This window comes from Onychomys torridus, chromosome 1 (genome assembly GCF_903995425.1).
Source record: "Onychomys torridus chromosome 1, mOncTor1.1, whole genome shotgun sequence".
Taxonomy (NCBI): domain Eukaryota; kingdom Metazoa; phylum Chordata; class Mammalia; order Rodentia; family Cricetidae; genus Onychomys; species Onychomys torridus.
Window position 1 is genome coordinate 157,066,294 of NC_050443.1, and position 14,108 is coordinate 157,080,401.

The 14,108-nt window shown below is 42.9% G+C and overlaps 1 protein-coding gene across 2 annotated transcripts in view; it reads left to right on the forward strand.

Annotated features, from left to right (window-relative positions):
• Window positions 1–14,108, forward strand: part of Plce1 (phospholipase C epsilon 1) — a 307,054-nt gene that overhangs the window by 121,881 nt on the left and 171,065 nt on the right. For both annotated transcript variants that reach the window (XM_036168280.1, XM_036168287.1), the window contains exon 3: window positions 10,447–10,735. In XM_036168280.1, coding sequence (XP_036024173.1) covers window positions 10,447–10,735 — 289 coding nt within the window. The remainder of the gene's footprint in view (window positions 1–10,446; window positions 10,736–14,108) is intronic.

Below are 14,108 nucleotides of genomic sequence, written 5' to 3' on the forward strand. Positions count from 1 at the left end.
ACAAGTTCCCAGATGCCGCTGCCACTACTGGTCTGCTGCCCTTCTTTTGAGATCAAAGGCTATAAGTTTCCAATTATTTCTCCCTTGTACCCTCTCTCTACTGTTTGCACTGTGCCTCTGTGCTGGGAGCAAAGGGTCCAATAAGAGACAGTGCTAACAGCATAGCAAAGGAGCAGTGACTTCTGTGGTTCACAAGAGGCACCATTGTTACAAGGTTTTGCTTTGGGTGTGGTTTGAGCACCAGGAAGAACATGCCTCTTTCTTGATGATGACTATACAAAGGAAGCAATGTGGCCCGGCCGAGGTTGTGGGGAAGGGTATTTGTATTTGTTGCTGTCAAATTCCCAGATCGTTACCAGTGGGGCATCCATCCTCTTACACTCCTGAGATGCTTCCCACGGTAATGATGGTTCAGCTCGCTTCCTGTAGTCAATGCTACAACTCCAGTTGACTGGCATGGCACTCACAAGCTTTTATTTTTGGCTCTCTGGAGCTGTGTTTGGTCAGTGTCTTCTTGTGCATGGTCTCGGTACTCTCAGGAGAATGGAATTCTCCACACAGGCTCTGGAATGGAATGTGGAATCAGGAGCCGAGGAAACACACTGCTGCCAAAATGTGGCTCCCCATCTTTTCCATTAGGTCTCTAAGCCGCTGCAGTCACCACCCCTCTGTTTTTCTTTACCCCTAGGCAATGTGTAGTCCCTTTTAATCATTGCCTTTGGTTTACATATGAATATCTGTGAGAAATTGCCTTCAACCTCGAGAATTTTCTAGACCCTTCTAGACCACTGCTTTTAGATTCCAGTCATTAAGAGAGGATTCTATTAGGCCAGTAAAAGGAGATTCCAAACCAATGCACCATATCCATCTTTTATTTCATCCTGGACAGCAGGCCCCCACCTTGTTATTCACCTTATGATTAACAGAGTTCAAATAGCTGTGATTGTTTTTCTAGCCCAGGACATCCTAGAAAGCATATTATGGGGGAGGCTAAGGGTGCTGTTAGAAGTAGATGTCCAGTCACTACTGAAGTGACCACTGATATTGAAGAGCATTGATAAGATGGAAGGGTGCACAAGAATCAACCTGGATTAGAGAGTAATGGTGATCAAAATAATCAGTATTGGGGCTGGAGGAATGGCTCAGGGGTTAAGAGAACTGGCTGTTCTTCCAGGAGATCCAATGCCTTCTATGAGTGTCTGCAGGTACTGCCTGCACGGGGCACACAGAGGTACAACCACCCAGACACATAAAATAAATCTTTTTTAAAAAGTTTAAATCAGTATTAAGGTCAATTAATACCCACCTTCCCAGCTTAAGAAGGTAACTATAGGTCTGAGAACAGAGACCCTGAAAGGATCTTGGTGATAGTCTGGGCTACCCTTCGCATGTCAGCGAAATACTGGGCCAGGTGTGGTGGCACACACCTTTAATCTCAACACTGGGGAGGCAGAGGCAGGTAAGTGTCTGTGAGTTCTGGTCTACATAGCATGTTTCAAGTCAGCCAGGTCTGCACTGTGAGACCCCCGTCTTGAGAGTGACAGAGACGCAGAGAGAATGGTCTCTAGGATAGTCTTTTCGGGAGGGGTAGGGGGTGGGGGTTTCGAGATAGGGTTTCCCTGTGTAGCTTTGGAGCTTGTCCTGGAACACACTCTGTAGACCAGGCTGGCCTTGAACTCACAGAGATCCACCTGCCTCTGCCTCCCGAGTGCTGGGATTAAAAGTGTGCACCATTACTGCCCAGCTTAGGACAGTCTTTTTTTTTTTTTTTTTCTTTTTTTTAATCACTGTTCTCAGTCATTCATCATAAAGTCTGTAAGTCTAAAAATGTTTATTGGATTAATTTTATTTTAAAAAGTCGATCCATAAATCCACATGCAGGGTTAAATGAGGTGCTATGATCTTTCCAAATGTTAATTTTTATGAAAATGTATGATTAAAAATAGATATGCTTAGTGTTTTTGACTCTAAATCAATCAGCATATGATAATGGAGTAGTACTGAAAACCATGAATGAAATTCAGGACTGGGCACATTTTGTTAGTAACAATGACAGCCTTATTTGGCAATAGCTGTTCTGAATACTTCGTGTGGATTAGATACAATTTAATGTGATTTCTATGTCTAAAGTTCACTAAATACAGTTGATAGTACCATGTCATCTGTGATTCAGATGAGTCCAATAGATCCATGACCTCAAACATTGAAAGATTTTCAGAAAATTTGTGTTGAAGATATATTGTAATCATTCATTTAAGTGGGAGTGTTTATTGAGATGCTATAATATCCAGCCACTGTTCTGGACAACAAAATTCCCATGAGCTGAGCTTTGTGTAGGAGTAGATAGAGTAGGGGACCCTTAGTAGGTTTCCATCTGTAGTGGACTGCCCAGGGACTCAACTAGGTAATTAGTAGCTAGTATGCTAGAGTTCCAGGATTCTGACACCAAATCCTAGCCATGTGCATCTTATTTTTAATTGCTGGTAATAGCAGGATGAGGCTGCGGCAAGTGAGGCGCTGACAGGGACTCGCATCTAGCACAGACCCCTGGACCACGCCGCCATCGCAGCCTCCCGCCCAGTCCTCTCTCTGCCGCTTCTCCTCGCCATGGAGGCGAGGCCGCCGCCTCCGACACCGCCAACCGCTGCCATGAAAAGCAACATGTAAAGACACTGGTAAGCCACAAGCCATGTGGCAAAGTATAGACTAACAGAAATGGGTTAATTTAAGATAGAAGAAGTAGATAACAAGAAGCCTGCCATGGCCATACAGTTTCTAAACAATGTAAGTTTCTGAGTGCTTTCTTGGTTGGGTCTGAGCGACTGTGGGACTGGAGGGTAAGAGAGATTTGTCCTGACTGGGCCAGGCAGGAAAACTCTAACTACAGCAGGACCTCTTCATTGAGCTGTTCGGAGGCCCATATGGAATCGTGTCAATGTTCAGTGCCTGATTCATTCTGTGCATACCAGAAATGATGAGCAAGCATTGTGAAGTCAGTGGACTTCTACATATAGGCCTTCTTCCTATTGGAAGATTTCAGAAAGTGTGTCACCAGGACCCAGACATCATTTTTTATAACTCTGAACCCAGAAAGACAGCTTTGGAAACAAAGCTGTACAAAGTAGACTCCCCTTGGCCATCTTCAAGTGAAGACAAAGTCTGTCTTTGCTGTAGAGAAGAAAAAGCTTTCTTCCTGAGTAAGGTCTGCTAATGTGGTGTGTGTGAGTACTGTGTACCTCTCAGGGCTCTCCAGTGCTTGGCTGTTTCCACCTGCATCATGGTGCAGTCTTGACCTTCATTATATGCCTTTGTTGTGTTCTGAATCTGGACTCTATGTCTTAGTATTGGTTTCTTCAAGGCATCCCTCTTGCTAGAAGCACAAAGATCTTTACGTGATGCTGTTTCTACAGATGTTGTCTAAGCATTATTATGACTCAGCAAGTGACTTTAAAATGTTAAGATCATTTTGCTCCAAGCCAAGTCACCCCCAGAACCTGTCACAACAAGATAAGCGTAATTCTGTAGAGAGGATCATCCACAGTTGTGGAACTGAGGAGGCCTGAGCGGCACTGAATACAACATTAATTTGACTATATAAATCTTAAATCTCTAAAAACTTAACAATGGCTTAATGTAGACTCTTAGGGCAATTTCCTTTTTTTTCTTACAGTAATGTAAGCAAGACCTATATCATCCCTCCAAAGTATATCTTGGCTATATAGCACACCATGCTTTTGTTTTCACTTAAGTACAGGGCCTTTATATGCTAGGCAGTTAGTCTACTGTGAACTGTAGCCCTAGCCCAGTCTACAGTTAAAAAAAATATATAATTGTGGTGCTGAACGTGATGGCACATATATTTAATCCTAGTAGTTGGGAGGCAGAAACAGTGGATCTCTGTGAGTTTGAGGTCAGCCTGGTCTGCATAGTGAGTTAAATTTGTGTGTGTTTATATGCATGCATATGTTCATACTTGTGAGTGCAGGCTCATACATGCAATGGTGTGTATGTGTGAGGGTCAGAGGACAACCTTGGATGTTAGTTCTTGCCATGCACTTTGTTTGAGACAGGCAAGGTCCTCTTGTTGATTGCTACTGTGTACACCAAGTTAGCTGACCTGAGAGCTTCAGAGATTCTGTTGTCTCTGCCTCCAGTCTTGCCACAGGGGCACTGGGGTTGCAGACACACATCTGTCTCAATGTGGGTTCTTTAAATTTGAACTCAGACCATCATGCTTGCCAGTAGCCAAGTTTTAATTAATCTGTTTTGTCTGCTTGCTTATTGTCATTTTCCCTATTGACACTTCTTTATGGATTGCCAGTAGTGTGGCTAGGCATGGTGTATATGGTGAGTAAATACAAATGGACTGTTGAGTAATTGAAGGAGGGAATGAGTACATGGCTGTTTAGCAAGCCTGATGGCTATATTGTGACATTTTCATTTTATCTTAAAAACAATATTGATCCATGTAGGGCAGTAGTCTGTCTTCTTTTCAGCACATTCTCTTACCACATTAATCATGTGGGATAAAGTTTATATGTGTTCTCACTTTGTGATTTTAAAACTATAAATCTCCATATAAAGGAAACACTTCTGGCCATTAGTCACAACTTCACTATTTTAAAAAGTAATTCAGCATGAAAAGGAAAAACATGAATAAAAACATGTTAGCATCACTGAGACCTCTTGCCAAGTAACAATGGGTCTTGAATCTCACAATTGAGCTGTATGACCATGCCTGGGCCAATAGATAAAGCTAGGTAAAGGAGTAGGATAACAAGTCTCCTAATCCTGGCTTAGCTGCATATTAGCTGTATAAGGTTAGCTATGCTTCTCACCTGTAAAGCAAAATCCATCTAAATAGGTTACCATGTGGAGTCAACAAACGTTCCTAACACGTCACAGTGGTGTCTGTAATAGAGGCTTTTCACAGCAGTCATTTACTTGCTCCAGGATTCTGTGAATTACCCGTCTGTTGTCCTAGTCTGGATCTACTAGTATCTACGTGTCCGTCTTGTGCATCTATTGTACCTGGATTGACAGTGGAGGACCTGGGAACCAGGATGGCTTCACTGTGATGCTGGATCTTGGCGGACCATCTGCTGGGGTGACAGCAGCAACTGAGTTAGGGTCTCTTCCTCTAGCAGGCCAACTGAGGCATCTTCATATGGTAGTTGTTCCAAAGCCTAAAGCAAAAAGAGGGAGCAAACCCCATTATAAAACTATTTTCGTAAGGTTGTGCTTGAATAAGTGCCTACTGGGGAAGCACAGTTAGTAAGCAGAGAATGCATGACAAGTTGTATAGCTGCCACAACCAGTAGGCACCACTATCACCATTGCTCTAAACCTAGTGTGTGTTGAGCATTTAGTAGGTGCCAGATGCTCTTCTGATGCATTATCTTTACCAGAGTCTGTAATTCTAGTCTCAGTTTTACGAGGCAGATACGTCCATGTCCATACATTGTAGAGAAAGTACCTGGGGTTCAGAATGGCGCAGCAATAGTTTATCCAAGGATGATCACACCACTGGGAATCGGGGCAAGGAGCTAGGGTGTAAAGCAATGCTCTGGAGCCTTAGTAAGTAGGGAATACTGCTCTTCCTGCTCTGTGTGTAGCAGATGCCCACGCCTCCTTCCTTTTTGTAAGGGAACCATCGGTAATAGATAATAGCCTGTTTTTTCCATGTTCCCTGATTATTACTGTGTTGACTACCACTCTGTCCACACTCAGCATTTTTCTAATAAACATTTTGAATTTGTTTGTCGCAAATTGGTGTGAGTAGGTGACTGGGACTTGTTAACTCAGAGCCTCTTCCTGGACCTTGGAGGTTGAGATGGCGGCAGGTTAGACATTCATTTTAGAGTTCTTTACCTTCTATCTCTTCATTCAAGTTTAAGATGAAATATAACCTTTTTATTTTATTTATTTATTTAGCCAGAGCTGAGGACCGAACCCAGGGCTTTGCACTTCCTAGGCAAGCCCTCTACCACTGAGCTAAATCCCCAACCCCATAATTAATTATTTTTAATTAAAGTATAATTGCATCATTTCTATCCTCCAGTCCCTTCCATGTACCTCCTTGCTCCCTCTCAAATTTATGGCCCCTTTTTCTTTGTGTGTGTTTGTGTGTGTATACACACACATACACGTACAAATGTAAATACATAAACACAACCTGCTGAGTTCATTTAGTGTCGCCTGTGTGTATTTGATCCCAAGATGGACTACTTGCTTATCCCAGGATAACCAGTTAAGGGGCTCATACTTAGGGAACACTAAATCTCCTGCTTGCAGCAATCCTTAGTGGCCCGTAGTTCTTTGTCTGGGGGTGGGACCCTATGAGATTTCCCACTTGCACAGTAGCATGTCTGTGGCTGTTGCCCTTGTTCAGGTCTTGTTTAAACAGCCATATTGTTGAGATATCATGGGTGAAGCTTCCCTGCCATTTCTAGGAGACCTAGAACCACAGATTGCTGGTTCTCTGGCTTTTGCAATCTTTCCATCCCCCTTTCTAAGATACACCCTGAGCTTTTGGTGCAGGACTTGTGTTGCAGATGTTTCCATTGGGACTGGGCACCCCATGATAACTGTTCTCTGTTTTGACCAGTTGTATTTTTCTATAATGCTCTCTGTCTATTGAAAAGAGAAGCTTCTTTGATGAGGGATGAGAGCTGCACTTGTGTGGGGGTATAAGAAGTATTTAGAATGAGTGCTGATTTAGTAAAGTGGTAGTATAGGTTCTTCTCTTAGATCCATGACTCACTAGCCCCAATTAGTTGACTAGGCTTCTGGTACCAGGCATGATTTCCCTCTTGGTGAGGAAGCCTTAAGTCTAATTAGATAGCTGTTGGTTACTGCTAAGATATGAGTGCTACTATTGCACCCTTAGGGATATTTTGCCATGCTGGTCGTTGTTAGTTCATGGACATCACAGTAAGGTAAGACTGTTGGTTGCATCCTTCCCTTGGCAGCTTGCATAGCATGAGGTGCAACCTTTTGAGAGCACAGACTGGCTTTCTCCATATATAGCCAGCAATTAACACAGGAAGAGCATATGTAGGACACACTGGAGAAGCTCTGTGCATATTTACTGTATAAATCTACATTCCTGCCCATAAATCACTGAGGGAAGGGCCACAATATATACACTACCAACAAGCAGATATTGGCCAGATGTGATAACTAAAGAGGTAGGAACTGGTACTAACTTGTAAAACCTTTTGCTCCATGGGACAGTAGAGAAATTCTACCCACATGATACTTTGTGGAAAGCTCAGTGCTACGAGACTGTTAGGTATTCAGGGAATGCTGCAGCTTCACATGTCCATATTGACTTCACTGATCCTGAAACACTGTTTGAAAGCCAATCTGAATGTGGCTCACAGCCGTCACTGTGCGACCTCCCGTACTAGGTGCTTACTGGCACGTCTCTATTGCACTGTAACTATCCTGGAGACATGGAAAGAGAGAAGCCCAACAGAGGAAGGTGAAACTGTGAACAATGAGAGGAAGGACATCAAGAAAGTTATGGGTGTGGGAGATGTATTTCAGAGATTCCTCCAAGATCAGGGAACTGGAAATAAGAAAAGTCAATTAGATTCCAACAAGCTGTATTGTACCACACTTCACCCGTAGGCTAAGTGTTCTTTAGAAAACGAGTCTTGGTCAAATAACATGAGAAACACTTAAACATCCAGTTAAGCAAAATGAAATAAGTTTCTTTACAACATCTGTAGTTGTCTTCAATATTCTATCGGGCACTATGAATCTTCCTCCAGAAGGGGAACTTTTTACTGTGTTCAAGTTTCTGTGATCATAAGCCAGGCGGTGGTGGCGCACACCTTTAATCCCAGCACTCGGGAGGCAGAGGCAGGCAGATCTCTGTGAGTTTGAGGCCAGCCTGGGCTACTGAGTAAGATCCAGGACAGACACCAAAGCTACACAGAAAAACCCTGTCTTGAAAAACAAACAAACAATAAAAGTTTCTGTGATCATGATGTCTGTATGTCATGTCATTCCTTCTAGATCTAAAATTTTGAAAAAAACACATTGGAAAATCTGGAGAAAGGGCTAAATGGACCATTAAGAATCTATGAAAGCATTATAATAGGTAAAGTTCATAAAACAATGATTATGGGCACAGCAAGCCTGTAGGGCAACTTGGCAAGAAAAGGGAGTAGGCAACCTATTAGTAACTGGGAACTGTCTGTTCATCTTTTTAAACAAAACATTTTTAGCCTCATTCCTCTTTTAAGAACAAACAAATACCAAGTGTCAAGGGGTGCTACCTCTAAAGGATTAAAACTCTTTGCCATAACAGTCAAGGCTCTCTCCTTTATCAGGCTGTCTGGCCTTCCTCGCTGCACAGTTAACACCCTCCACTCCCTGCTCTACACACCCCGCTCTATTTGCTGTTGATGGAACCGAGTCTGTGTTTCCAGCCTCATCACTTGGATTCTTTCCTGAATTACCTTCCCTGCTTTCTGCAGTTAGAGTCACAACTGCTCTCCGAGGCTCAGGTCAGTGGAGCCTTTCTTAGTTCTCACAGGAGATTCCTGTCCTTGAACTTGTGGACCATTGACTCTTGAGCTTAAGTGGGACTTACTGTGGTGTATATTGTCTGTCTTGTTTGGTATGTATGGCAGGGTGACAGAGGAGACTGTCTTCCTTCTTTAATAACATCAACCTCTAGGAAAAGACGGACACTGAGAAGAAAGACATACCCTGAGCTCTGTGTTTGCCCAGATAGGGTTAGGATGACATTGTCCAGTCACACAGAAAGCACAGTGATAACTAATCATGCTGAATAATGTAGACTCTGCTCTCTAGTTAACAACCTCTTGTCATCCCTCAAGGAGGAGTGCATTCTCTCCTAGAGACTTACTCAATAGTAATGCATGCTGTTTCTTCACTGTAAGTCAGGATGCTACATGAGTTTCCTCAGTGAATCCCACAATGTCCCTAAGAAAGGGTATTATTGGCTCCACTTTACAGAGAAGGAGCCTGCCTCAAAACCTTTAAGCCACTTAACTCATGTTCACCACCAGTTCTGTGGCCAGGCAAGGAAGAACCAGGTATCTATCCCCCATACCTTACCTCGGAGTGTGGATGCAATCACAACACACCATTCATTTGGACACACTGGTCTCCAGAAATGTAATGACAGAGAATAAAGCTAAAAATTCTTACTCTCACTCCGGTCGGCATCAGCATGCAGAGAAAAGCAGAGTATAAATCTAGGTTAGCCCAGTTTGAGTGCCGTGGGGATTGGGTTTATTGTAGGATTTTATAAGGACCAAATATAGAGGTCTCTTAAGGGACATAGTTGAGGTAAAACTCAGAGTGTACAACACCATGAAGGCACATCATTGCAGGTCTGTGATCTCTGAATGATGAGAAACTGATTTGCCCAGACCTGACACAGTGACTGTGAATAAACCAAAGCAAGCTGTTCAAAGTGTCACAATGAATTCATTGTCAAATAGTATCCCTGCTTTCCTCCTTTAGCAAGCTACAGATGTCTCTCTGTGTAACATTTCTTCCATGCTGCTCACACACTATCAGAAAGACTCCAAAAGACTCCAGAGCACTTCCCACAATTGCACACCTCTTTGCCATGTTCTTGACCTCTATATTAGTCAAGACTCTTCTTCAAAGCAATGTGGAAAATACTACAGTGCAAGCAGTATGTTTTACCCTTTGCATTTGCCTATGTCTTCTGACACAGTGAATCACACAGGACAGGGTCTGTGTCTATGCTGAATGACTACATCAGAACGGGCAGAAGACATGGTGAGATCCTGTTCTAATCAGATCATACTTGGTAAATACAACTGATCAAAGAAGGACTCAAGAAAATGACAGAGCAGGAGTACTGGGCAGGGACCAACTCTTTGAATGTGGGGGTTGAGGGAAGAGGAAGAGAACCAAAGCGTCAGAGACTTTGATGCTACCTGATAGGTGGGAGAGTCTGCCCATGAGGAAGTCCTTCCCCATGACCCTTTCATCCTTCCTTTATTTTGTTCACGGGGCAAGAATTCCCTATGGAGGTCAGATTGAAACACAGATGGAGGCAGGCAGGCACGGTCAGTCATACAGGAGAGTCCAAAAGGATGAGAGAAGAGTTTGTCCTTGTTGCTCTACAGAAGAGCCTTGTGGAGGAGGAGAAATTTGAGCTGAATGTATTTTTGGTTGGTGCAACTTCAAGTGCTCTGTTTGATAGCAGAGTTGTTTGAATGGCCTATTTCATAACTACACAGAGCTTCTCCAAATAAACGGTGTCTGCAGAATGTTCAGGTTAATGCATGAGTGCAGAGCTCAAAGGTGTTTGTGCTTAGACCGACCGAGCCTTCTTTCTTCATAAGTCATCTTGGCATTTTGTCAACAAGTTAATTTGCTTTTCTAAGAAACTAGATTAATACTTCCTGTGCTTTGTGCTATTCACAGATCTACAGTGCAGTGAGAAAAGGAGACAAGACAGAAGGTACGGTTGGATCTCTTCTCCATTGCTCCAGACAGCTCCCAACCTCCGAGAAAGCCTACGGAAGTATTAGAGATGGTCCATGCTTAAAGCAATGTGTACGAGACACTGAATCTGAGTACCGTGCCACCCTCCAAAGGACATCTATAGCTCAGTACATCACTGGTTCTCTCCTGGAGGCAACCACCTCTCTAGGAGCAAGAAGTGGCCTTCTCAGTACCTTCGGAGGATCCACTGGACGAATAATGCTGAAAGGTAATGTCTGGAATTTCATTTTTAACTCTTTGTTTTTGCTTTTAGAGAATGATAACCATCTAATATACAGCTGCTGATGGAAAATTGAGTCCACATGTCAGAAATGCTAAGAAAATGAAGCAAGTGTAGTTTGGAGTAAACAGAAAAATTCAATCTCTTAAGACTTAAAAAAATAGCAATCATTAATTTTTGAAGTTCTTTTTTTCAAAAACAGTAAATGGCTAAAAATTGGTCTTTAATATTTTTATATTTGTTTATTTATTTTGAGTGTGAGAGTGGGTAGGTGAGTGCACATGTATCATAGTTGTGTGTCTAGAGGTCAGAGGACAATATGTATGTTGGCTCTCTGCTTCCACCATATGGGTTCCAGAGGTTGAATTCAGGTCTTCAGTCTTGATGACAAGCACCTTTACACACTGAGCCATCTCACTGGTCTTTTAAACCTTTTTAAAACAGTATTCAGGTGGGTAGTTTCTCTGAGTAATAATCCATGAGAGATGTCAATTAATCTGACAAAATGCTAGTAAGTGAATACGATCATATGATTGCACTGAAAACCAGCCATACTTGACAACAGAGTGAAAGGTAAATATCCTTCACGTACAGAACCAGTAGGTCTCTGCTGACAGGAAAAGAAAAGAACCATTTTTCAGTGTGTCCCATTGTAAAGGCCCAGAAAGGCAGGCATAGCACAGAGAAATGGGAGCCAGTGGGAAATGGGGTCCCAAGCATCTAAACTCCCCTGTGCCTTCCCACAACATACAGACAGGCAGGTCAGAAATGGCAGTGCACTAGAGAACCTCAGAGACCTGCTCACGACACAGCTGTCACAAACTGCTTGGCAGCCTTCCCTGGCAGGAAGCTACCAGGCAGACAGGGACCATGCAAAGTTGTGTTCCACTGCCTGGGGAGTGCAAAGAGCTCCATCTGACATCCGGCTGCTCTGTCACAGAGAGTGGACATTGTCCCCCTACAGGGAGCCCTCAGATGAGGGCTAGCTGGCCCGTGACCTTGCTCTTCAGCCTCCCTTTTCCACCCTCATATTCATTCTTGCCATGCCTAAGGGCAACACTACTGCCTCCTGGTATACCCCATTGAGTACCATGTTGCATGATTTTTCTGTTATCACCTTCCTTTCTGGGCATTGGCTTCAAATGAGGAATAGAAGGAAAACACAGTGTGTGAATACTAATTTGAAGCAGTAATATGGAGAAAGTTGGTGCCGATATACATGCAGGCAAGGGAGTAAAGCACCACCCTCACCATCATTGAACTTACACTGTCTGGGCAGTAAGGAATCCCCCATCACCATGGGGTTGAAGGCTTCTCTGCTCCGATGTGGCCTCCAGACACTGGAAGGACAACATTTTCCATGGTGCTCTTCCCAAGATGCTGAGCTGAGATTAGCATGTAGAATTGTCATGGTTTCAGTGCATGTGCCTGCAGGGCGAGGCCTCATGAAAGTTCACCAACCCTCACCCACCACATACCCAGGCTATACCCCATAGAGTGAAGGTGTTATGGAAGATCCCACCAAAGTGGTGCCAGTCAGCTTGCTTGCTGTATATTTACAAGGAGGCAGGATCTGTATGTATGCAATAATTAAAGAATAATATGTAATTGTGGCAAGTTAAGTATCATATAAGGAATGTAAAAGACTCTATGTGTTCAAAGAGTGGAGGAGTTATATCTAACAAATCACTCAGCCTGAAATAAAAACAAAGTCAATACAAGCTACCTTCTTTCTTCTTCCAGAATATCTAGGGTCCCAACTAAGACAGGGGTGCTAGCCTGTTCCAGAGACCAATGAAAGTAAAAGCACTGGCCAGTGTACCTGCTGCCCTGATAGTAACATGATCTTGATTGCTGTTTCATTTCCTTGTTCAGAACAGCATCTCATACATTATTTCCCTCTGGAGCTATACTAGACCATCAGCTAATGTGACAGCTTTCAACTGTTGTCTTAAGCAAGAAATGGAGTTTAATTTTCTGTTTTGTGGCTTCTTCATGGTTTCTAATAACTGTCAAATTAGTTCTTGCTAGATAATAATATTAGCTGGTTGATTTTTTTTTTTTTGCTCTGGGCTTATTTGGGCTTATTTCTATTGTTTCTAGTTCTCTGCCTTGGAGAATGATTTCAATGCAGTGCTCTCTTCCATGGGGTTTGCAAAGTTTCCAAATGCCTTAGTCAAATATATGTTTCTTCAATATGCTGTAGGAAAATAATGCATCAGGAAAAAAGGAGGTTTCTCACCACACACACACACACACACACACACACACACACACACACACACACTATGCAAGGTAAATCCATGTTAAGTAACTCAAACAGTGTACGTATATTTCAAAACACTATTTCAAAACAGCAAATGCATGTGATTTTTGTCAATTTAAATCTTCAAAGTAAGGCCAGCTTGGCCTACCCAGCGAGTTCCAGACCAGTCATGGCTACATAGTGAAACCCTGTCTCAAAAATTAAATTTAGTTTAATTTAAAAAATAACATTTTTTAAAGAATAAAACATAAACACAAGAGACTTCAAAAGCACAGGTTATTGTCAGAATCTGTTGGAACCTCATGTTGAAAAGCAGGTCTTAGCCAGGCAGTGGTGGCGCATGCCTGTAATCCCAGCACTCGGGAGGTAGAGGCAGGTGGATCTCTGTGAGTTTGAGGCCAGCCTGGTCTACAGAGCTAGTCCAGGACAGGCTCCAAAGCTACAGAGAAACCCTGTCTGGAAAAACAAAACAAAACAAAACAAAAACAAAAACAAAAACAGAAAAGCAGGTCTTGAGCCCCTAGTGGATCTGGAGGAAATGGGTGAGTGCTGTGCTTCAATTGGCCACTTCTTCTGTTATTCAGCATGTGTTCTGTGGCATAGATTTGGTCAGTGGCTTTCAGCTCAGAATTGCTAATGAAAAGTTGCTCATAAGGATCCAGGCATGATGGCACTTAGGAGGCTGAGACAGGAGAATAATTAATTTGTGCCAGACTCAGCTCCATACAAGACCCTGTCTAAAAGAAAACCAAGAAAGCAGGAAAAAGTTATGGAGAATGGGTAACACACCTTCTGTCTCTAGCTTCTAGAAGTTTATTTCTCAGGAGCTAGGTGGACCTCCGGACACTTCCTGGGAGAAAGTGTGATTTGATCCTACACTTTCAAATGCAGGATGTGGAAAGTTGGCCTTCAGCAGGGGTGGGGTGGGAAACATTAGAAGTGGGTTAGATGGCATTTCCTGTCAAGAAGAAATTATTTTCATTGGAGATGAGTACAGAGTTAAGACTTTTTACTGGACTTTGAGAAGAACTTTCAACCAGTTCTGAGACGTTCGTTGGTGGCAGTTCTCATTCTTGATTATGGTGGATTGCACTT